At 40.5% G+C, this 25,421-nt stretch overlaps 2 protein-coding genes across 4 annotated transcripts; one reads left to right on the top strand and one right to left on the bottom strand.

Moving 5' to 3' along the window:
- Positions 1 to 1,006: 1,006 nt before the first annotated feature.
- On the top strand, positions 1,007 to 10,131 carry aagab (alpha and gamma adaptin binding protein). The gene is made up of 10 exons (XM_061774550.1): positions 1,007 to 1,194; positions 1,475 to 1,665; positions 1,753 to 1,849; positions 1,939 to 2,028; positions 3,914 to 3,997; positions 4,084 to 4,163; positions 4,245 to 4,332; positions 5,450 to 5,554; positions 5,652 to 5,701; positions 9,614 to 10,131. Exons 1-10 carry the CDS (start codon positions 1,098 to 1,100, stop codon positions 9,689 to 9,691), a joined length of 960 nt encoding a protein of 319 aa, XP_061630534.1. The 5' UTR covers positions 1,007 to 1,097; the 3' UTR covers positions 9,692 to 10,131.
- Positions 10,132 to 12,926: 2,795 nt separating this feature from the next.
- Positions 12,927 to 25,123, bottom strand: smad3b (SMAD family member 3b). 3 transcript variants are annotated; one of them, XR_009788694.1, is made up of 10 exons: positions 24,553 to 25,123; positions 22,582 to 22,775; positions 22,356 to 22,490; positions 21,397 to 21,471; positions 21,258 to 21,308; positions 17,098 to 17,310; positions 16,371 to 16,508; positions 15,755 to 15,899; positions 14,645 to 15,022; positions 14,362 to 14,499 (listed from the first exon to the last, which is right to left on the bottom strand). XR_009788694.1 is itself a non-coding variant. In XM_061774548.1 (9 exons), the coding sequence occupies exons 1-9, from the start codon at positions 24,753 to 24,755 to the stop codon at positions 14,376 to 14,378; spliced, it is 1,278 nt and encodes a 425-aa protein (XP_061630532.1). In that variant the 5' UTR covers positions 24,756 to 25,104; the 3' UTR covers positions 12,927 to 14,375. The 3 variants fall into 3 exon arrangements, 2 of the variants coding, with proteins under 2 accessions (XP_061630532.1, XP_061630533.1); XM_061774548.1 differs by lacking the exon at positions 14,645 to 15,022 and having other exon boundaries at positions 12,927 to 14,499; positions 24,553 to 25,104; XM_061774549.1 differs by lacking the exon at positions 14,362 to 14,499 and having other exon boundaries at positions 14,940 to 15,062; positions 24,553 to 25,110.
- Positions 25,124 to 25,421: the final 298 nt, after the last annotated feature.

Below are 25,421 nucleotides of genomic sequence, written 5' to 3'. Positions count from 1 at the left end.
TGGCTCGCCTCGCCCAAAGTCTGTTGACATAGACTCCAGCATACCCGTGACCCGAATGAGGATAAGCAGTACATAGAATGGTTGGAAGGAATATCCACTGTTTTATCTATTTCATTCGTGTATTAAGATGCACAGAAATGATATTGAGTGCAAGACCAGCCTCTATGGATGCTTGGTGCATTAACCTACATTCATCTTACATTAACCTACATTTATAGTTGATACTTCGCTTGCTCTCTTGCACACACCTAAAAGGATCCTCATAGTGCATGCATAATAAGAATGTTTTTTTGGGTGATTGATATTTGAAAGCAAGCAGATTAAAAACGTGGTCTTGTGCTGACATGAGAAAGGTTAGGAAATATTTAAAGAAAACAATAACATGGGAAAAGTAGGTGCTTACTCATGATTGAATTATACTTATTATACTGCTCTGAATGATTGAAGTCAAGAGGCAAACTTTGACAGTATTTATTTGAAAAGTGCAGCATGTACAGGCTGGTGACTAGCCCATGGTGTACCCCGTCTCTCCCCCTAAATCAGCTCGGATAAGCTCCATCTCACAAGTGACCCTAATGAGGACAAACTCTATAGAAAATGAATGGAAAAGAAACAATTAGGCAGCTCGGTGAAAAACTGGTTAGCACGTCTGCCTCACAGTTCTGAGGACCTGGGTTCAAATCCCAGCCCCGCCTGTGTGGAGTTTGCATGTTCTCGCCGTGCCTGCGTGGATTTTCTCCAGGCAATCCGGTTTCCTCCCACATCCCCAAAATCATGCATGGTAGGTTGATTGAAGACTCCAAATTGCCCGTAGCTGTGAATGTGAGTGTGAATGGTTATTTGTTTCTATTTAAAAAAAACATTTCGGGAACAATGGCTAAATAAATGCAGCACATATTAGAGGACTCTTGACAACATTAACAATATGTTGAATTGTTATACAATATATTTCTAAAATTATTCATTACTAAGATCCAAAGACGAGTTTCATTAACATTGAACCGGAAGACTTCGTCAGAGTTGAAAGTTCATCGACATCCCCCACCACCTACGTCACTCGACGCTAGCCTCTATCGAAGCTTAGCTGTATCATTTCTATGAAAATGTCCGATTCTGAGGACGCAACAATGACTGTCCCGTGTGTAGTTGTCACTAGCAGTGACAGCACTGTTAAAGAGGAAGAAATGATAACACGTAAGTGTTGCTAATACTGTTACCTTTAGAATTGTAGATATGATGTCAAACATGCTAATGCTAGGGAATAAGTTTACGTTCGGTTTCTCGGGCATTTGCAAATATTGCACAAATATTACACATTTTGAACTTGTACATAGAGATGTAAAGGTATTAAAGTGGTGTAATTTGGAGCTAGTCGTGTTAAAGTCGAAGCAGCTTCGTCAAATAGACACTCAGGTTTGTTGTACGCGTGATTTAGGAGACTTTTTTTTTTTTTTTGTACGTATATGTGTCACAGAAATTCTCGGTTCGAAGACGTTGCCAGAAGCGACCAAAAGAGAACAATCAGTCGTGTGGTATCCTTGGACCATCAACAACAAGTATTATACAGCAGATGTCAGGCTATGTGTTGTACCCAGCACTTTTCAAATGTCGTCAGAGATTGCACAGTCCATGCAAGCTTTCATTGCTTATTTTGATAGTACAAAGGTATGGAACTTTATGATATTGTATACTGGAATTCAGAACGGTTTAACCACTGATATGTTAAAATGTGTTGTAATGTATGTTATGCAGAAAGATGGTCTGGAAAAGCTCCATTCGTGGATATCAGTGGTGGAAGACATTGCTCCAGAGGTGCTCATTCTAGTGTGTGATAGAGTTTGTGAAGATGGTATGTTTTCTCCATATTGCTGCACTCTGAACTTGTTACTGCATACCATATGAGATTATATGGCTTGTTTAACTGGATTTAATTTCAAGGTGTTACCAGGCTTGAAGCACAGCAGTGGTGTTTGTCTCACAGCTTTGAGCTGGTGGAGCTCAATCCTCAGGAGTTGCCTGATGAAGATGGTGAGGGACTTCAGACATCAATTTTCTACCTGCATGATCTAATTTTATTCAATACATGTACAATTTGTGTATACTCAAAATTAGAACATCCCCAGACCATGCGTACGCACAAATAATGAACAGCTTTAAAAAAAAAAACATCAAACACATCTTTTCCCCAAGATGCACAATGTATTGGAACTAGTTATTTATGAAAATAAGAACTTTAACGATAATAACTCAAACCAGGAATTTACTAATGAGTTGACTGTCCTAAATAACAATGAAAAGGACACTTCTCATCACTTTTACCCTTTTATGTGTCCCCCGCTACACCTGTCTGCGTGCAGTCCGACATTGTCACTCAACGAGCAGGAAACGTGATCGATCGGACCACTCACATTTCCTAGTTTTTTCAAGGCTTCGGTATTCTTTTTAATCCCTACGATAATCTGATTTATATATTTTTCTGTGATTCTGCATGTGAAAATTTGATGTAAATTGATCGATTCGCACACACGTTGCTGGCGTGGTGCATGACGTACCTCTGATCGGCATGTCTCATATTTTCTGTCGCCTCCAACGGTAATATGAATTTTATCAACCATGAATGCTTCTTTACTGTGGTATATTTGTTCCTTACTACTATGAATTTTTACAATGAATGCAGTGTTTGTTCATTCTCAGCTTTTAACTTTTTTTGTCCCATTCTTTATCTTCAGAATTAATTAATTATACATTAATTATTAATAATATTACTATATGTTGTCGGGTTTCTGTGATTAGCATGCTTTCTGATGATGCCAATCTTTTAAAACTAGGATAAAGATTAAGAAAGTTATTAAAGTTTTTCAAAACAAAGAAAATTGGCCGGTATGCACGTGTCATGAATCCGACGGTGATTTTATGTATACACTCAACTTGTGCGCACAGTGAGAACATCTCTACGCATTTGTTAGTGAATGAGGCTCAGTGTCCATATACCATATGTACAGGTGCATCCAAATAAATTAATTTTTTTTAAATTGTAGAACAGCCTTTTAATTTTTTTTATTACCGTACTTAAGTTTAGAAAGTGAAAGTCGTACAGGTTAAATAAACATGCATAGAAATACTTTACAGGAGGCCAATTCTTTTCTGATTTTCACATTGAAAATCCGTTTGAATGTTTCTAATCTAATCTAATTTCTTGAGCTGGTGAATATGGGGTTCGCATTAGTTGTGAATAAAATCATGAAGTATTTAACTGTAGTGAATATACACTGCTGTTCAAAAGTTTTAGGCCACATAGAAACGTGCTTGTTTTTTTTAAAGAAAAGCACAGTATTTTTCCAGTGATTAACGCAATCAAATACAGTCTAGACTACGGTGACTCACCTTTTTGAAAGTGAGAGCAGCTTCTTAGGTACTTAATACGAAGGACTACCAGTTTGACACTCATGTCTGAAACGATAAAAAAAATTACTCAACATTATTGTGTAAATCCTCATTTCATCGACATTGCGAACCCCCTAGCTAAACAAGTTTCACTTTTTGAATTGAACAGGTTTTTCATGATATTACAATCTCTTGAGATGCACCTGTATTTAATGGTTTACCAGTCTATCACGCAGTTACTCTTCGTCTGTTAGACTGATTTTATCACGTAATATCTTAACACCTGTATATTCATATATTACATTTTACCGTTCTAATAAAAACTTGCATTTGTGTAGCACATTTCAAGGGTCATAAATTAGTTATTTCCCTCTCTATATCCATTTTACGACAGTCTCCAAAACTGAGCAATGAGCATTATTGCCTTTGTAATGAAAAATTGTTGCTAGAGCTCTTGAATTGACTCTCCTTCATACAGTTGTCTCTAATTTTGTGACTGTAGAGTGTTTGCCATTTGTCTTTTTTTCAGATGACTTTCCAGAATCCACAGGAGTAAAAAGAATTGTCCAGGCTCTCAATGCTAATGTGTGGACCAGCGTGGAGATGAAAGATGGTCAGATACACATAACTATCCCAATGTCTTTTCTATTTATTTGCCTGTAAAGTATATAATACTGTTCTTTTCCTGTCTCATAACAGGGAACAGTCAGAGCTTTGGACTAATGAGTAGTTTGGTGGCTGCTCGACACAACAACCCTCGCAGCTGTCAGGATCCGCAAGTCAGTGCCACCTTGGCTTACTTCGATTTTTCTCACATTGTTTTTCTAAAGTTTGAAACGATTTCTTTATATTTCTGTTAGTCTTCTAGTCTGCCAGCAGAGGGCACACTTGCTAACGAAGTGGCTCGTCGTACAGAGAGAGCCAGCTCACAAGAGAACACAGTTGTTGGTGAGAAAACGGATGTTTAGAATGGATATTACGTTTGAATACATACTGAATATTATGAATAGAGAAAATTATATAGAGTACTGTGCAAATGTTTTAGGCCACCACTCGCTTTGTTTTTCATACAGAACCCTTTTCACAGCATTTGTTTTGACATTGTAAAACAGTAAATAGGACAAAAAATAGAAAACGAATGTCCCTCAGTAGTGGGATGGTGCATGAGACTAGGAAGAAGAAAAATAATGGTGAGAATAAACCTGCTTATACAGCAGGGGTGTCAAAATCATTTTTGCCACGTTGGTATGGTTTCTCTCGGAGGGCTGTTTTGACAAACTACACAGTACTAAAATGTTTCATCTCCTCATTATATAGTATTACATAAAGTATACAAAACAAATAGCTGGATAACTAAATTTGAATTCTGAAGTCAAGGATAATAGTATATTCAATTGTTCAAGTTACTGTAAAAAGGGCTTTGTTGACCAAGAAATGCTTACAATACCCCAGCGTTATTTATTACATATGATGATTTGAAATTTTTGTACAAATCTAGCAAGAACCATGGAAGTTGATGTAAATTATATGCTTTCGCGGGCTGCATAAAAGGAAGTAGCCTGCCAGATGTGGCCCCCAGGCCTTGAGTTTGACACCTGTATTATAGAGTAATGTACAGTTGTGCCTTGAGATACAAGTGACCCAATTTCTGACTTCTGAGAGATACAAGTTTTTACTTGTGTGCAGAAATTTGAGACACGAGTGCTGTATGGTGGCAGTAAACTCAACTCACTTCACAACAAGCAGTAGTTTGGAATAGTGAACAAATATTGAAAAGAGAGGATTCAAGCTGTTTAATGCCCACTCTTAAGGTTTACTGTCAAACTAAACATACAAGATAAATACGTGTATTTGAAATAACCTTTGCCTTCAAGTCTGCTAGCTTAATGCTAACACATAATGGGAAATGCCATAGACGGGCTAACAGAGAGCATCGATGTGGTGGTGTTAACGCTTTAAGCAATGTATATTTGAACACAAACGGAAGAGAACAACAAATGTAATGGAGGCCTAAAAGGTTTGCTCAGTACTGTACTGTATATATTTTCAAACTCGATCTTTTCAGATGCAATGACAAATTTGGACATTCAGGAGCTGGCGAATCTCACAGCTGGAGATGCAGACATGGATAACTTTGAACGCCTCTTCACCAAATTAAAAGAAATGAAAGGTAAATTAATCAAAACGCATTTTCAACTTTAAGGGACTTTATCTGTGTAAAGTATCAAATATGATAATAGTATGTCTTTTCCACTGACAACTCGCAGACAAAGCTTCGTCATTACCTCACGAACAGAGAAAAGTTCATGCAGAGAAGGTAAACAATTGCTTGACCTACAGTAATGCCTAGATCAGACTACAAGACAATTCTGGTCTTTCACGATTGCGCTATGTCCTACTACTTCCATAAAATCTTACCGTATCTCAGTCAGACAGTGGCAACACTACACTAGATGTATTCCGATACCACGGTATCCCGTCTTTTACGATCACTGGGCTTTATCTTGTCAAATCAGACACTGTTAACGTGACCGGGTACACCCGTTATCATGGCAACAACAATGGATTGCGCCAATGTATTGTTGGGGCAGGGGGGGCGGTTGACAAAATGAGGGAAAACCTGTGGTGGTTGTCACCGGTGCTCGGGAGAGGATGTTCATTCAAGGATTGCTTGAGGTATGTTCACATATTTTTAATACAATACGGCTTGCAAGCAGGCAACAAAGCGTTATACAGACCCTTTCCAACAAATTAGAATATAATGGAAAAGTTTATTTACATAATTCCATTGAAATTCCAATGAAGTTGGGACGTTGTGTTAAACAAATAAAAACAGAATACAATGATTTGAAAATCATGTTCATCCTATATTTAATTGAATACACTACAAAGACAAGATATTTAATGTTCAAACTGATAAACTTTATTGTTTTTAGCAAATAATCATTAACTTAGAATTTTATGGCTGCAACACATTCCAAAAAACCTGGGACAGGTGGCAAAAAAGACTGAGAAAGTTGAAAAATGATCATCAAACACCTGTTTGGAACATCCCACAGGTGAACAGGCTAATTGGGATCAGGTGGGTGCCATGATTGAGTATAAAAGAAGCTTCCCTGAATTGCTCAGCCATTCACAAGCACATATGGGGTGAGGTTCACCTCTTTGTGAACAAGTGTGTGGGAAAATAGTCTAACAGTTTAAGGACAATGTTCCTCAACGTACAATTGCAAGGAATTTAGGGATTTCATCATCTGCGGTCCATAATACCATCAAAAGGTTCAGAGAATCTGGAGAAATCACTGCATGTAAGTGGCAAGGCCGAAAACCAACATTGAATGCCCGTGACCTTCGATCCCTGAGGTGGCACTGCATCAAAAACTGACATCAATGTGTAAAGGATATCACCACATGGGCTGTTTTTATTTATGTTTAACACAATGTCCCAACTTCATTGGGTTGTAGATTATAGATTCAGGACACACAATTTAAACAATTTCAAGTATTTATTTGTTTATTTGTACATAATTTGGGCTTCTAGCTCAAAAAACCCATGAAATGAGGAATTAAAAAAATTTGAATACTGTGAAGAAATTAGCCCAAATTTTTGCAGGCCATAAATGTTTTAAACTGAGTGTCAAGACACTAATCATCTACTAAACTCAAAGCACCTGCACAGGTTTCCCCAGGTGTCATTAAATTGCTTCAGTTTGGTTCAATTGTCTCAGTTGGGTTCAATATGGGGAAGACTGCAGACTTGACAACTGGCCAGAAGACCATCATTGATACCCTCCATTGGATGGGTAAGCCACAAAGGTTCATAGCTAAGGAGGCTGGCTGTTCACAGAGTGTTGTGTCCAAGCATATCAATGGAAAGTCCAGTGGAAGGACAAAATGTGGCAGGAGAAGATGCACCAGCAAAAGAGATGACCGTGGGCTTCAGCAGATTATCAAACAGAAAAGTCAAGAATCTAGCAGAGATCCAGAAAGAGTGGAATGAGGCGGGAGTCACAGCTTCACAAACCACCACATTCAGACTCACCCAGAAGATGGGCTACAACTGTCAGGTTCCTCGGCTCAAGCCACTTCTGAGCCTGAGCCAACATAGGAAGCGTCTCAAATGGTCCAAGGAGAAGAAGGACTGGACTGATGGCCAGTGGTCCAAGGTAAAGTAAAGTCTGCCTTTCATTCGGGAATCAAGGTCCAAAGGTTTGGAGGAAGACTGGTGAAAAACAGAACCCGAGCTGCTTAAGGTCCAGTGTGAAATATTCACAGTCAGTCATGATTTGGGGTGCAATGTCCAGTGCAGGTGTTGGTAAACTCTACTTTCTTAAATCCAAGGTCACCGCAACAGTCTACCAGAATGTTTTAAGAGGACTTAATGATTCCTTTTGCTGAGGAGCTGTATGAAGATGCAGATTTCAAATTTTTGGAATGGGTCTTTATTTCCTAGCAAGCTAGTGCTAGCACTAACAGTTGTACGTAAACAAAATATGTTGGGTCTGATCTGAGAAATCGCCCGTGATAGCTAATCGGGCCAATATCGGGCCTAAAATCCTGTAATCTGATCTAGGCATAAGAGTCACATAAAGTCCCCTCCAAAAGTACTGGAACAGCAAGGTAAATTCCTTTGTTTTTGTTGTATACTGAAGACATTGGGTTTCAGATCAAAATATGAATGTGAGACAAAAGTTCAGAATTCCAACTTTTATTTCAATGTATTTACACCTAGATGTGTTAACTCAGGACAGAGCACCTTTTGTTTGAAACCACCCACTTTTCAAATGAGCGAAGGTATTGGAACATGTGACTGATGGGTGTTTCAAGTTTCTCAGGTGTTATTGCCTTTTAGATTGATTGCTTAAACATTAGTGCTTGTTTTTGGCTTTGGGTTTCACCTGTGAAAACTGCATTTGCCATTCAGCAAACATGAAGACCAGAGAGCTGTCTATGGGAGAAAAGCAAGCCATTTTGCAGCTGAGAGAAGAGGGAAAATCTATCAGAGCTATTGCACAAACATTGGGCATAGCCAATACAACAATTTGGAATGTCCTGAAAAAGAGAGAAACTACTGGTGAACTGAGCAAGAGACATCGAACCAATTGGCCAAGGGTATCAACAGCAGTTGACAGAAACATTGTGAGAACTGTGAAGAAACACCCAAAGACAACAGTCAGTGACATCACTGCCAACCTCCACAGTGCAGGGGTGAAGGTATCACTGTTTGAAGAAGACTGAGAGAAGAAATATACAGGCCATATCACAAGATGCAAACCACTCATCAGCAAAAAGAATCGGAAGGCCAGGTTGGATTTTGCAAAGTACAGAGATGAGCCACAAAAGTTTTGGAACAAAGGTTTATGGACTGATGAGAAAAAGATTAATCTCTCCCAAAGTGATGGAAAGGCCAAAGTATGTAGGGAAAAAAAGGATCTGCTTGTCAGCCAAAACACACAAGCTGTCATGACTTGGGCTTGCATGGCTGCTTCTGGAACGGCCTCACTCGTCTTTATTGTTGATGTAACACATGATGGCAGCAGCAGGATGAATTCTGAAGTCTACCAAATCATTTTGTCTGGCAATTTACAGAAAAATGCATCCAAACTCATCAGGAGAAGCTTCATCATGCAACAAGACAACGACCCAGAACACACTGCCAACACTACAAAAGACTTCATCGGGGGGGGGGGGGGGGGGGGGGGGAGGTCTGGTCAAGTCAATCACCCGACCTTAACACAATAGAGCATGCATTTTACCTCCCGAAGAGGAGACTGAAGGGAGAAACCCCCAGAAACAAACAAGAACTGAAAGAGGCTGCAGCAAAGGCCTGGAAAAGCATTTCAAATGAAGAATGCAACAGTTTGGTGAAGTCAATGGGTTGCAGGCTTGATGCAGTTATTGCAATAAGGGTTATGTCACCATATATTAAATGTTATTCACTAAGTTAATTTAATAATGTCTGTTTGAATACTTTTGCTTTGAATACTTGAAAAGTGGGAGGCTTCAAACAAAAGGTGCTCTGTCCTGCGTTAACACATCTAGATGTAAATGCCATGAAATGAAAGCTGGAATTCAGAACTTTTGTTTCGTATTCACCTTTTGATCTGAAACCCAAATGTCTTCTGTATACAACAAAAACAAAGGAATTGACCTTGCCGTTCCAATACTTTTGGAGGGGACTTTAATAACCTATATTAATCACAAGTATACGTCTAAACCTGCATTCCAGGTAGCAAAAGCCTTTTGGATGGCCATTGGCGGTGATGATGATGAGATAGACGGGTTGTCGTCAGGTGAGGAGAGCTAACGGAAGTGATCTGTGACCCCGTCAACATATCTCCTACCTTTCCTGGCTTTTGCGCAAGGTCCAGCGCCCCCTCAAATGGCTGCTTGCACTAGCAAAGTGGACATGCTCATGGACGTACTGTACTGTACTGTTCTGTAGGCAGGTTTGGCTCCTTCAAAATGGCATTACTGGTTTAGTAGAAAAGAGGCAATACATGGGTCGGACTCAGTCGTTACACATGGGGCCTCCTCAGTGATATTCAACAAATGATAAAGGCGGAACATTAGATTTATGCATTTCGCATTGGGGTACAATGTCACATATATTACTAAGTGACATAATGTGCCTTATTTTAAGATTAACTGTCATACAAACAAACAAATGGACATTCTGTCAAGTCACAATAGATGAACTGTCAAACAATGAGCGGTCTGTAATGTCATAAAGACTTTTTGTCTTTAGCATGTGTGAATGGCTCTTTTCATTTGTTATACTGAACACAAGGCTGTTGCACTGTGGGTAAAGTCACATGTAAATACAGTACAATAACGCAGTGTTTCCCAGCCGGTATTGAGTAAATGCACATATTTTATATTAGAAAAATCTCATGACACACCACCAAACAAAAATTTCATAAAAGGTAGGGCTGGGCGATTAATTGAATTTAATCGTGAATTTGGTTTCTTATGATCATAAAAAATTTCAAACAGAAGAAAAATTATTGTACTGAACGGTGCGGTGTGTGTCTGCAAGTTCCTGCATTGTAAAAGCAAACTGAAGGCGCCTATGTTGCTTGCAGGAAGCCTGTAATTTATGTTATTGTGGCCTCCTTGAGCGTGCTTAAGCTAGTTATTGACACCCCAGTTAGAGTTTACTGTAAAACTAAACATACAACAAAAACAATTACACTCAATTGTATATTTAAATACAACAAATATTTTGTTTTGAAACATCGGCAGCTTATTGGTAACACTCAATGGAAAAGCCTCTTGACGGGCTAGCAAAAGTTAGAAGTACAAGTTACAGGAGGGATTTACTGTACCTTCAAATAACTAATATTAACACACAAATTCCTTGTGTGTTTTTGACATAATTAGCAAATAAAGATGATTATGATACACAGTGCTGTGAAAAAGTATTGGCCCCCTTCTCAAATTCTTATATTTTTGCATAGGTTTCCCACTTTAATGTTTAAGATCATGAAACAAATGTAAATATCAGACAAAAATAACCCAAGTGAACCTAAAATGCTGTTTTTAAATGGTGATTTTATTTATTAAGGAAAAAAAATCTATTCAAAGTTGCCTGGCTCTGTGTAAACCTAATAACTGGTTGGGCCATCCTCAGCAGCAACAACTAAAATCAAGCGTTTTCTAGAACTAGCAATGAGTCTTTCACATCTCTGTGGAAATATTTTAATAATATATTATATTGTTTGAATTCAGCAAAAGAGGGTTTTCGAGTATGAACGTTCTTTTTAAGGTCATGCCACTGCATTTCAGTCGGATTCAAGTCTGGACATTGACTAGGCCACTCCAAAGCCTTCATTTTTTATTTTTTATTTTTTTTCTAAAAGCCATTCAATAATTGACTTGCTGGTGTGTTTTGAATGGTTTTCCTGCTGTAGAACCCAAGTGCGCTTCAGCTTGATGTCTGAACATTCAATCACAGCATGTTGTCCAGGTCCCGAAGACCGTCACACTACCACCACGTTTGACTGTTGGTGTGATGTTCTTTTTCCGAAATATTTTGCTCCACTTACGCCAGATGTAACGAGACAGACACCTTCCAGAAAGCTCAACTTTCATTTTGCCAGTCCAAAAAGTCTGAGGAATCATTCAGATGATTTTTTGCAAAAGTAAGACAAGCCTTTGTTCTTTTTACTCAGTAATGTTTTTCGCCATGGATGCCATTTTTGCCCAGTTTCTTTCTACCTTTTGTGTCATGAACACTGACCTTAACTGAGCCAAGGGAGGCTTGCAGTTCTTTCGGCGTTGTCCTGAGTTCCTTTGTGGCCTTCTGGATGAGTCATTGCTGTTCTCTTGGGGTAATCTTTGCAGGCCAGTCACTCCTGGGAAGGTTCACCACTTCCATGTTTTCTCCATGTGAAGATAATGTCTCTCCCTATGGTTCGCTGGAATCCTAATGCTTTAGAAATGGCTTTTGTTACCCTTTCCAGACTGATAGATGTCAATTACTTTATCGAATGTTCTGGAATTTCTTTGGAGCTCTTTTAGATCTTTTCTCCGACTTGATTTTGTTTGATTTCTTGATTGAACAGGTCTGTAGGTAATCAGGCTTGGGTGTGATCAGTGAAAATTAACCAAAAATTGTGATTAGCCACAATTAATTCAGTATTTAACAAGAGGGTAATTACTTTTGCCACACAGGGCCAGGTAACTTAGTTTATTTTTCCTGAATAAATTAAATAAAAACAGCATCTTAAGTACTCTTGGGTTATATTTGTCTGATACATTTGTTTGATGATCTTAAAGTGGGGAAACTATGCAAAAATATAAGAATTTGAGAAGGGGGCCAATACTTTTTCACGGCACTGGATACTGAAATTGTGTGGTGGTGGAAGAGTATTTAAAGTCCCTGTAAGGTAGAAATACATCACATAAATTTGACACACCACAAATGAGTTAACAACCTAGCCAAATTTAAAAGAAAATAAGTATATAAGATGCGGCTTTAAAAGAGTTAAAAATCAAAGCTGGTAGCTCAGCTCTCAAAGGATGTGGGCGTGCTTGCTGAATGCACCGAGACCACGCTCTGCTCAATTGTCAACCAAATACCACAACGTGTAGCCTGTTTTTTTTATGCCTACACGTCCCTACATGTTGAAGCCTTGCAAATAAATGCACTTAAAGCCTCTGTTGGCTGGAATATATTCCACGGGTCATTGCAGGGCTTTTCCACACCACGACGAGGCACTCTAAAGCGGACACACCAGCCTGAAGGCCCCGTCCACATACTGGCTATCACATTGGACAGAACCAACCCGTGTGACACCCTCTCATGGCACACAATGTCGCGCGGTAGGGTGGATGGGAATCACTGCACTAATTGACGTACTTGCATTAGTTACATTAAGAGCTGTGTCTTTATTAAGGCTAACTGGGGAAAAATTTATTGATGTCAATATGAACCATTCCACTGCATGCTGTCAAAAAAAAAAAAAGCCTGTCTGAAAAAAAATGTATGCTTTTTGTATATGTATTGCTTAGTTTCAACAAGCTGTATTCTCACCATGTTCAATTGGAAGCAAATACTTCACATTTATTTATTAGCCGTTTCACATAAAATAAAAGGCCATTTAAGACTGAACAAAATGCGTGTACATAAGACACTGAAGACCACAAGAGCAGACAAAGCTCTATCATCTACCCAATGCACTGTTGCATAATGTGTGACTGATTTAATAGATGAGGTTCTGTAATGTAAGAGCATGAGTATTCATTCACACGGCAACTTCAAGGACAGCAAGCTAATTACACATGCACTTTTAGAGACACAAATCACTGGAACTGAAGCTGTACACCAACAGTAAATTGGAAGTGCATCATTCACCCACATGAAGCAGATTGGCCACTGGTTGGTAGTATGCAATAAGGGCTTTGTTTTTCATCCAAACATGCCTCAACAACTATGCAAACCTTTAACAGAACCATGTTTAATCAGTCAGTGTTATATGCACTAATCCTGTGTTGACCAGAGCTGTGAAAAGTCAGCAATAAAGCAGGCAGAGTCATGAAAGTATACACCTGCCTGTGCCATACAGTCAGTCACATTTCCCTCAATGCATAACTATAAGAAATCACACACTATAAATACTTATGTACAATCATACTGAGGCAATAATAAAAAATATATTTTCATGCAGGACAATATGCAAAAAATAACTTAGAAAATGTATTTTTTACTTAGCAAAATAGTTTTTTTTTTTTTTTTTTTTTTTTAAATCCAAGAATTCATAGTGCTGATCTTGTTTAAAATAGATATTATACCAATTAAGAAATAATCATCTAATTCTCATTAATATGATGAAATATTTTTTGGGGGAAAAGTACCTTGTACTTAAAACAATTTATACATTAATTTTATCACATTGATCATGGTCATTTTCTGTTTAAAAGGGATTGCACTGGGACATAAAGACCAGCTCAAAGTTTAGTTAATTCATAGAATCAATGTTTTTAAATCATGATAAACAAGCAGGAACAGTGTTGTCATGTCAAGATTTAGTGGAGGGTTTGGGGGGCTAATTTAGGTTTCTGTTGTAGTTCCTGAGAAAATCAATGAAAAATGTAATAGGTGAATTGCCTCAATGTGCCCTACTCCTCCACAAAGTTTCATGAAAATGTCCCATCATGCTTTAGTTTGTGGAATTTCACTCGGTGGCATCACTGCTGAAAACAACATGAACACAAGACTGTTGCTATGCATGGTTACTTGATATCTTAGTGATGAAAAAGAAAGGCTGTGTATCTGAAAAGTACAGATAATACCTGGAACACGTAGAACAAAAGGACCATCACTTAAACAGTGCAAAGCAAAGTGCAACGTGTGTGAGGTTAAAAGTTACAGCAAGGGAGGAGGCTGATCTGATGAATACTGTCTCTTTCCTTATATCGGCACTGAGAGAGTGAGTAACTGAAGTAGTCTCGTGTGGCTTGAAGCGTCAACATGGAGGTGGCTGCCTCTAAGACACACTGGAGCAGTGGATGCTGGGAGAACCCATCTGTGTGAGAACCTTGTCCAGCCACTGCAAAGGACCGTTGAGATGCAGCTCTATCCAGCAGGGTGTGCTGGTCACTGTCTGACGTCTGCAAAATAGAAGAAACGATTTACATGCCCTGCGATTGGCTGGCGACCAGTTCAGGGTGTACCCCGCCACCCGCCAAAAGTCAGCTGAGATAGGCACCCGCACCCCTAGTGTGGATAAGGGGTTCCGAAAATGGATGGATTTACCTGACACTTATTAGATCAATGCACAGAAAAAGGCATAAAGCACAGTTCTGTCAACATTTTTGCTGATCCAGTCAGTATGGTGAAGTCATCCAAGGTTCTCTCCGACGCGCCTGGTGCCAGAAATACAAGCAGCTCTCTGGCTTTTTGGGAATCCCCCTCGTGAGTGTCTCTGAGACACGTTCACCTCCCACTGCATGCCTGCCACATTCCTTCGGCGTTCCTCATTCTTTCTCTCAGCAGAACCCTGCCCCACATGTTCCTCCCTCAGTGTGCTCATGATCCTGACCATCAACATCATGGCACGTTTTCTTATTCAGCCAAGAAAGTTGGCATCCAAACCAAAAGTGCAATGCCGCACACTCCAAGGAAAACAAGAGGCTGCGACAAGAAAGACAACTGTGTACCTGTGTGATTTCACCTTGAAGAGGGGAAATGGCAATACAGTAATTCGCCAACATTTTTGCAGTTCACCATTCACAATATTCACCTATTTGCATCTTTTTCTGTGGAAGCTATCCAGAGTTGAAAAACTCACCTAATAGCATGTTTGTGCCATCAAAGCTCTGTCTAAATAGGAAAGTAGTACGCTAGTGTCAAGGAAGTAAGTACAAGTAATATCTCTCGAATGAGAGACAAGCTTTGTATGTCTGGGAGGGGCTAGGTTTAGCCTGGGTTGTTAGTGCAGAGTTAGAGAGTGTCTTTGCCACATTTACACGCATACTTCTGGGACATTTTTTCAAAACCAAATCTGCAAGCCATTTCTTTTTAAGGCTAATGTAAAATGTTTAAATGATAATGTGTATTGTGATCATAGTTTGGGGTATATATTTATGGTTTAAACCATTAACATGGGCAATCGCAAAACATTTTGTAGGTGGGACATTTGTTTGCTATTTATGGCAGGGCTTAGACCCTGGAGCTAGTTCTCCCCTGCCAATAGTGGGGGATTCTTATAGCTAATTGGATTGGTAACTGCTGATGTAATAATAATGCAATTTATATAGTGGGCAAATAAAGAGCAGGAGACAACAATAAAGCCAAGTTGAAGCCATGAGACAGAGCGAACATCAGAGTAGATGTGACGAGAGCGAGCTATAAGTCTCAATATACCTGTACTCAGCACCCCATCCTTTGACAAAACTCATGCGAATGGTGCACATCCTGGTGAGCTGGTAAACAGCCTCGAAGCCCTGGTTCACCGACTGGGCAAGAAGAGCGGCAAACTCCTGGTTATTGAAGATCTTCAAGTTGCAACCTAACAGAGAGATTTGGGGTATATGCTTTTTTTTTGTTTTTTACAGCAGCATTGTGCAGTGATACTTAAACCAGTGACATGACATAACTGGTCAAAACAATTATTTACTGCAAATGTGCCTTTGTTCATCTAAAGTATCTATGCCAGCGACATATAGTGACAGGCAGAACAATTACATGCTCTTCCACTAGAAGGAAGAAGGTAAAATTAATCTGTGTATCCACCTGTTGCCATTCATACAACAGAATAACAGCTTTGTGTTCAATCAGGCCAAGATTTCAAAGTGAATAAGTAAATTTAGACGACATCCTCATTATTTCAGTTTACACACTTTTTTGTGACATTTTTGTTTGGTGGTGTGCTTCAAGGTTTTTCCAATGTAAAATATATGCCTTGGCTCTATAAAGGTTGAGAAACACTGCATTAGAGAGTAGTCATCTTGAAACCTTGTGTATATCCTTCTGTGCATACCTGGAGGGATCTTGCAGACAGTAGCAGGATGCCATCCGTAGCGCTGGTTGCAGTTGGGACTCTGGACAAAGATGGCACTGTCACTGAGACACTCGGCAAACACTTCTCCACCAATGTAGTACAACCTAACACCCCGTCCTAAAAAGGTAATAGAGAGACGAAGATAATGACCTTCAAACAAACAACAATACAGGAAATACAGAATAAAATAAAAACAGACACACGGCACAAAATGATAAACAATCAGCATAACAAATGCACACCAAAAAATTGGCTCCTGTTTAAGTGAAACTCGCTTTCTGTTCATCCATCCATCCATTTTCTGTACCACTTATCCTCACTAGGGTTGCAGGCGTGCTGGAGCCTATCCCAGCTTTCTTCGGGCGAGAGGCGGGGTACACCCTGAACTGGTCGCCAGCCAATCGCAGCTTTCTGTTCATCATATATTTAAAATGCAACTGTCAAATATGACATGTTTTGACATCTGAGAAAGATGTTTTTTTTTTTTTTTTGTCATTACTTCCTGGCAAAGAAATAATAGTAGAGTAGTATATGTGTACACACGTATACACATACATACATATGTGTATACATATATGTGTGCGTGTAGTCATCAACGACATGAGGACATGACTTTTATCAGATTAGTGTTCTACTAAAAAAGAAATCTGAAGTCATGCAGCCCCTAGTGTGAACCCCACTTTACATCATCCAAGACGACAATTACCTATATGTCTGCGTGTGAGCTCCACTGCAGAATTGCGGTTAACATTGGACAACAGGCCCAGACAGAAGCGCTCAGAGTTGGAGGGGTCAGTGAAGCCGTCGACCGTGAGGGAGGGCTGGGAGGCGTGGAAAGTCTCTCCTACACGCTGGTTGAGCTCGTAGTAGGAGATGGAGCACCAGAAAGCGGACTCGCAGTACGTCACAGGTTGTAGGTCTGTGTAAATGAAAGCAAAGTGGTTAGATCTCTGGATAACAAGATGAAAAAAGGCTTACAAATGTGGCCAACATTTAATTGTGAAGATGCACACCCCAGATAACGGTAGATTTCCTTTGATTTGTCTCCTGCAGCTCTTTCCCATGACCCTAACCAGGAAGACAGAGAAATGACGTACCTTATTTCTTTCTTGCTTTTTTAATTTTATTTTTTCTATAAAAACGCTGAACTCCTTGTGGCTTTGCACATAGATTGAATAGCCTGGTAACCGGATATTATCATTATTACATTACCTGAGGTTGTCTGTACCTGATCTCCCTGCAGACTTGAATACAACACGGTCAATGACCCCATTCATAGCAGAGTTACTTTGTTACTAGCTTAAGGCTGAGCCTCATAAATGCTGTCCACTGTATTGTTTTTCTATGTCATCTCAAATACATAAATGAAAAACCTTTTTGTAATAGCTGAAAAGAAAAAAAAGGAGATTGTTGTGGACTTAAGGAGAGCGCAGTCCCAGCATGCTCCCCTGAACATCAACGGTGCTGCGGTGGAGAGAGTGCGCAGCACCAAGTTCCTGGGAGTGCACATCACCGAGAACCTCTCAGAGACCAGCAACACCTCATCACTGGCCAAGAAAGCTCACCAGCATCTCTACTTCCTGCGCAAGTTGAGGAGAGCCCAACCCCCATCACGTGCTCGTTCTACAGAGGGACCATAGAGCGCATCCTTACCAGCTGCATCACTGTGTGGTACGGAGCCTGCACCGCATCCTGCCCCAAGACTCTCCACCGCATAGTGAGGGCAGCTGAGAAGATCATTGGAACCTCTCTTACCCCCTGCAGGACATTTACAGCACCCGCCAAGCCCTCTGCATAGCGGGGGATGCCGCCCATCCATCACACAGCCTCTTCAGTCTGCTGCCATCAGGGAGGAAACTGCGGAGTCTGCAGGCCAGGACTAACTGACTCAAAGACAGTTTTATTCATCAGGCTGTCAGGAATCTGAACTCTGCGCACTCTGCCCCCTCTACCTCTTCTGTCCTCTGCCCACCTGAACTCGGATGCCCCATGAACATGCACACACAGTCTCTCTCACACACACACACATCAGACTCAGGGTCGCACCAGCCACTTTAGCAGCATTGAGGTTTTTGTCACCTAATTTACATCTTATTTGCCTTGGTTCTCTGACCTTGACTATGTTGCACACGTCACCTGATCTTTGGACATCTATATACTTTTATACTCAGACATGCAAACACCAAAGGCATGAAAAAGGTGACCAAAAAACAAAAAACATTGTAAAGGGGGGGGGGGAATCCCCCGGGCCCCTGCAAAGAATTTGTTTGATTTTTACATAAATTAAGCAATCTGGAAAAAGGCAAAAAAAAAAAAATATATATATATATATATATATATATATATATATAGTAATTTCTTCACACAGAAAAACTGATTGACACCGGTCAGGTACATGTTGATGTACAAATTTAAGACTAAAATTAAATTTGCCTATGCCTTTTTGTTTTGGCCTCCAACTTGAGCCAGGCCAATCTCCACCTGCACCTGATGCCTGCTTCAAGCTGTGCCACATGAATAGCATCCTCCTCTTTAAGCACTCTCATTCTGAAAAAGAACTAACTAAAATCATTGTCTGTATCACTTCATATTTCACTATTACTAACTTCAAAGGCTAATCCCAAATGGATCCTCCAGGAAAATATTAAGAATTTATGCAAAATTTATGAATTTATGTGGTTCCGCTGGGACCACAACCAGGGCCACGACCAGCAGCACCTCAATGCGAAAATAGAAAAGACCAGTGCAACAAATACGACACAGGCTGATCTTCTGAGTAAAAATGTTGCTTAAACGCAAGATGTGCACTCCAGTGGTGGGTAGAGTAGACAAAAATTGTACCCAAGTAAGAGTACTGTTACTCGACAAAAATGTGACTCAGACCAGCAGCACCTCAATGTGAAAATAGAAAAGACCAGTGCAACAAATACGACACGGGCTGATCTTCTGAGTAAAAATGTTGCTTAAACGCAAGATGTGCACTCCAGTGGTGGGTAGAGTAGACAAAAATTGTACCCAAGTAAGAGTACTGTTACTCGACAAAAATGTGACTCAGACCAGCAGCACCTCAATGTGAAAATAGAAAAGACCAGTGCAACAAATACGACACGGGCTGATCTTCTGAGTAAAAATGTTGCTTAAACGCAAGATGTGCGCTTCAGTGGTGGGTAGAGTAGACAAAAATTGTACCCAAGAGTACTGTTACTCGACAAAAATGTGACTCAAGTAATAGTAAAAAGTAGTCATCCAAAAAAAAATAATATATATATATATATATATATATATATATATATATATATAGACACTTAGATAGCTGGGATAGGCTCCAGCACGCCCGTGACCCTAGTGAGGATAAGCGGTACAGAAAATGGATGGATGAATGTTCCACCACTGGATCATACCTTGACACTATTTCTTGTGTGGGTGTTTCTTTATTCAACTGTAGCAGTCCCATGTGTTTATTTGAAGTCGGCATCTATTTGAGAGTTGCATGGGTTGGCTTGTTTAAAGAATAGTTATTTTAAGCAAGACTTCAGGCTTTGTGTGCGACTTAAAGAAGTTTGTTTCTTCTACTTTTAATTTATTGGTGGATTACATGCTGTTCTGCTCCTATGATGTCACACGATTTACAATTGCTGTAATCCCAAGATATCTAAATCGGTGTGTAGCATCCCAATCCGTGCCAATGGGAACTCAACTGTACCGCTTGGTGGAAATGCGGTCATAGTAAAGGTAATTATCTTGTAGTATGCTTGCTTTGAGGGTGAAAAGGCGGTGTCTATTTATTCAAGTGGGCACACCACCACCTGCCCACTAATCTCTTAGAGCAGAGGCCTCTAATTGAGGAAATATGGTATACAGTCTACCAGCCAAGACATTAGGTACTCCTACACATTGATGTCTTAAGGCTTTTGTAAAACTCGCGTGGGCGGTGACCGCGCTGACGTCACTGCGGCTGTCCCGCACGCAGTTTGCCTTTATACTCGAGCGCAACCCACGCACGCAGTTTTGAAAATGTACTGCAGTTCTCCTCCAAGTCGGGGGTGTCGCTACGGCTGGTATTGGCTCGGACACCACAGGGTGGAGTTTCCTCTGCATTTTTTGGCCATTTCCTGTAGCCGTTTTTACTTTCCTTTCCAGAACAAGGAACAAAGCAACAACAATGGCGACCGTGGAACAGTGTCTGCTGGAACAAATGGACCTAGATGACCAGATGATACGTTTAATTATGCTGCAAAATCGATCAAGAAGGCGGCGACGTAGATGGTATGTGGAACCAATGGGAACGCCGAGTATGTCATCACAGCATGTGACCAAAATGGACCAATCGCAAGAGATGAGCTCTGCGGCATTCTATGCGCAGCAACAATTTTTGCCGTGTCCGCGTCGCGTGACGCATACGCAATGAGTCGGTCATGTGATGCAATGCGGGTGCTGTCGGCTCCGCGAGTGCAGGAATATAAAGAGGCCTTTACAGTAGATATTAATAGCTACAGTATTTAATGTAATTAATGAGGTTACCAACATATTATAAATACGTCAGTATGATGCAGTACAGTTCACCACCACTGCGTCATGCCTGAAAATGTAGCATTATCGTCCTTCCATCCATCCATCCATCCATCCGTCCGTCCATTTTCTGAGCCGCTTCTCCTCACTAGGGTTGCGGGCGTGCTGGAGCCTATCCCAGCTATCATCGAGCAGGAGGCGGGGTACACCCTGAACTGGTTGCCAGCCAATCGCAGTAGCATTATCTTTATAATGGCTGAATTGAATTCTGCTCTTATGTTTGATCTAAGTAAGGTTACCGTGAGTGCACAGATAATAAACGATTCAGTTGTAAAGCTCATATCTGTGCATGCTTACCAAGATTATTGTTTGTGGGTGACACGGGATTGGGTGACAGGCTGGGAGAACCTGAAATACAGCACAACATACTGGGTCCATATATAGAAAGAATACATTTCAAAGTGTGGGGCTTCAGTGGTGTATGCAGTGGACTCACCTGTGTCCATGCTGTGGTTGAGTTGGTGATCGCTCGTCTCGCCATCCTCACTTAGGTACCCTGGTGGGGGGGTTTCTGGAAATAGTCACAAAATCTCAGCTAAAGCGTCCTTGGGTCCCTTATAGTGCTATCTAAATCAAATCTGTTATTATTACACACGTTTTTTTGATATACAGAAGGCACATTTTCCATATGTTTTACCAATGGTGAATTGACTTGGTTATTCCCAAGTTTTGGTGACAGTAGTTATTAGCGTTGTTCCGATCAGATCACGTGATTGGAAATCGGGGCCGATCACGTAATTTTTTTTAGCTAATCTGTCTCGCCTGAATTATTTTTTATTTATTTTTTTATTTTTTTAAAACAGACCAGGCTTCATGCAGCAGTCTGTGTGCCTGCTCTACAGCAACAGTGCTTTGTTGTGGGCTGTGCCTTTTCCTGGAGTGGCCTAGCCAGTTTCCAGATCTCAACCCCATAGAAAATCTTTGGAGGGAGTTGAAAGTCTGTGTTGCTCAGTGACAGCCCCAAAACATCACTGCTCTCTCTAGAGGAGCGGGCCAAAATACCAGCAACAGTGTGTGAAAATCTTGTGAAGACTTACAGAAAACGTTTGACCTCTGTCACTGCCAACAAAGGGTATATAACAAAGTACTGAGATGAACTTTTGTTATTGACCAAATACTTGACCATAAACATCTGGTTTCAACTGTACCTCTGTCAAGCCACATACATATAAACATCTACATAAAAAAAAAAACAGGAGGCTCATTTCAATATCGTGTCTCCTTTGTAAAAGTTTTCTTTTAATAATTAATTCATTTCATCCTTGAGTTACAACAATGCTAACCATCAAATTGTGCCCAGATCAAACTTTTAAAGTTGCATTGGTAAGAGACAAACATACATGCAAGGCTTCCATGCTTTAATTCCCCTGTGGACAAGAAAAAGACAATGCTCACCAGGTATGTAGTTACTCCGTGGTTCAATCCCAGCAGGGAAGTTTGTGTTTTCAGGGATGGAGGGGCTATAGTCATCCAGTGGGGGGAACTCTGCAGGGATGTCTGTATGTCGTGGAACTAGAACAGGTGGTAAAACTGGAGACACAGGCATTTTCATCAGGGACTACTTTTGCTTATTGGAATGGATACTAGTTGTTTGAATAATGTCGTAGAAAGGCACACTTACTTGGCGTCTCCACCCTCAGGTAATGATAAGGGTTCACGCACACTTCGTCTTTCTTTGTGTGGAACGCGTATTCGCACAGGTCAATGGCCCGCAGCTCATGGTGAGACTGCAGGTCGGGCCAGCGCCACAGGCGACAGTAGATCACGTGAGGAAGACCTTTTTTGTGAGAGACCTGGAGTCGACCGTCTAGTGATCTGAAATGCACCAACAACAAAAAGAGTGTCATGACGCATACATCAATCCATTTTATTTTCTGGAATTTAGACCTCACGGATTCGGCCCAACTTCAGCTTCAGTCAAATTCATGGATGTTCCTTGTAATCCGTCTGAATTCTTAACCAAGCATCTTCATTGTTGCAGGGATTAGCCTTCTTCATAACACATGAAGTACCTAAAAGCTTTTGAATAATGTCCCATACAATATAAATGAGGAAGCTGCGTTACTCTTGCCCCCTGACATGGGGTTACCCATGCTACTACAGCTCATCATTATCTTTTGCGGAAGTATGCTGGAATCTCCAACACAATTCATTCCTCGATGCTGGTAGACTTCCAAGTTGTTCACCTCCCAGGCACATGCAATCATCTCCCACTGTAAGCGTACACAACTGTTTTTCACTTTTATTTTGGCAGCTCTTTAATTTGTCTAATTTCAGTTAGGAATGTCAAAAAATTAAATGTATTCTTCATGCAAGGTGACTTGCCTTCCAAACAGTAGGCTCTTGCTCCACCTCTCCATACAAGTCCATCAATCATAAAAAAAAAAAGATCGATCAGATTGATTAACATTACAGTGGTAACTTATTTGTATTATTTTCCATGAGAAAAGAGGTTCCTTTCCATTGAACGTTAAGTCATCTAAGTTGACATTCAAGAACCAACAGACCACCTGACATGAAAATCTTTCTACCAAATCTGAGAAATCTATGAATAACGCTATAAATATTGCGCAAGATAGATGAGATCCCCTTGAAAGTGACATTTGACAGCCCCTCTGACCTCAGCTGAGTAGCTTCAAATGCTGACAAGCCCTTTCTTCTACATAAAGGGGGAAAGGAAAAGTGCACGTTTGGAGCATAAAACAAATTATTCCCCGTTTCTATTCTCTAAACCTGAAGCATCTGACCCACAATCCAAACAGTGGCCCACACCCTCCCATAGCCTGGAGTGCATTCCCACCCAAAAAAGTTATTTTAATGTGGGTTACCACCCACATTCTGAGGGAGGTGTACATCACAGGAGGGGCCCATCAGCCTAGGAGCAGATATACGTGTCACAATTAGTTAAACAATGGACTTGTACAACCTTCAAATTGTGGGAAACATTGAATCATCCAGCCATGTTCTATACTGCTTATCCTCACAAGGCACACACATTTTTAGTACTCATACACACGTCACTGTTAGTGTTATTCCATCTTTCCCAAACTACACAAAGTCCAGTCTAAACATTCCCAATCATACGTTTGTCCACCTCACGTGTACAACACTTTGAACGATTTACAATGTTAGAAAGCAACATTTCTATTCATGTATTTCCCAACGTTTGGTGTTAACGTGTGATACTCATCTGGTATGCACGCACGCGCGCACAAACAAACACGCAAACAGGAAAAAGTGATATTTCACACCCACGGACAACTCAATGCGAATACTTCCCCTCATGTCCACGGTTAAGGCCACATAACACAAACTTGGACCAAAGCTGTGAAATAAGTAGGTTATGGTTGCTTCAGTGTATAAAAGCAAGGTTCTATGACCCCAAATCCTAAAACGTCATCACACCTAAACGAAGCATGTTTTTGTTTTTCTTCCCCCATGCATTTTAAGTCCCTAAACACGAATAAACGGAAACTAGTAACACATTTTTAGGTTGTGATATTAGCAATGCTACAGCTAACAAGCTAGCTGTCATTAGCACTAGCGTGCAAGCCTAGCTTAGCTTAGTTTAGCCAGCGCTTAGTTTCCTTACCTTGGTATGGTTAAACATTTGGTGTTGACATTTTGTGTCGTGATAGCCTTTTCCAACTCGTCCAACTGTCCGGTCTTTTTCAACTTCTTCACCAGACTTTTGACAGCCTTTTCGCACCATTTCTCCTCTTGGCCGTTCTGCTCCCCCTTCTTCCAGCCGAGAAGCCTCTTCACTATGGGAGGCGTGAACGGTAATATGGACATTTTAAATGTCGAAATTAATCAACACTGATTTGATTTGAAGTCTTCGACGCCGGGTTAACCGAAACACCGCCAGCTTCTTCTCGTTCGCTGAGCCAGTCGGCTAAATCGTCTGCTAAACTGGACTTCCTAGGCACACGAATGGCCGGTAGGCTGGGTAGCCGACCGAGAGGGGCTCACGAGCCTCACGCTGACGTCCGCTCGAGTTGACTGAGTGTCGGTCAGACTTTAGCAGAACATCCGCCTGTCTGCCCCTCCTCCTCCTGCTCCTGCTGCTGCCGGATCAGCTGCTCATCTCTCTTCCACCTGCACCGAGCAGCGAGAACACACGGACGACTGTTTTACCTTATTTACTTTAATCTTCTACTACTACTACTACTTTAATTAATTTACAGGAAAAAAACAAAAGACAGAGCCGCATCAGAAACTGACAATATTCCATATAACTGTGCATGTGCACCTTTAGCTCATGTTTATTTTGCTAATTAGGTCATATAACTTTTACTGCAAGCAATATAGAATACATGCATATATAAAAATTAAATATAATGACCAAACAATTTTCAGGTTATGTTTTCTATTTACATTTGATATATTGATAGCTATACTGTATTAACTTCCTAACTCTGCAAATAATATTGATTAATATGTAATTATTAGGATGTATTA

This window comes from Phyllopteryx taeniolatus, chromosome 5 (genome assembly GCF_024500385.1).
Source record: "Phyllopteryx taeniolatus isolate TA_2022b chromosome 5, UOR_Ptae_1.2, whole genome shotgun sequence".
Taxonomy (NCBI): Eukaryota; Metazoa; Chordata; class Actinopteri; order Syngnathiformes; family Syngnathidae; genus Phyllopteryx; species Phyllopteryx taeniolatus.
This window is presented reverse-complemented; position numbering and strand designations above follow the sequence as displayed.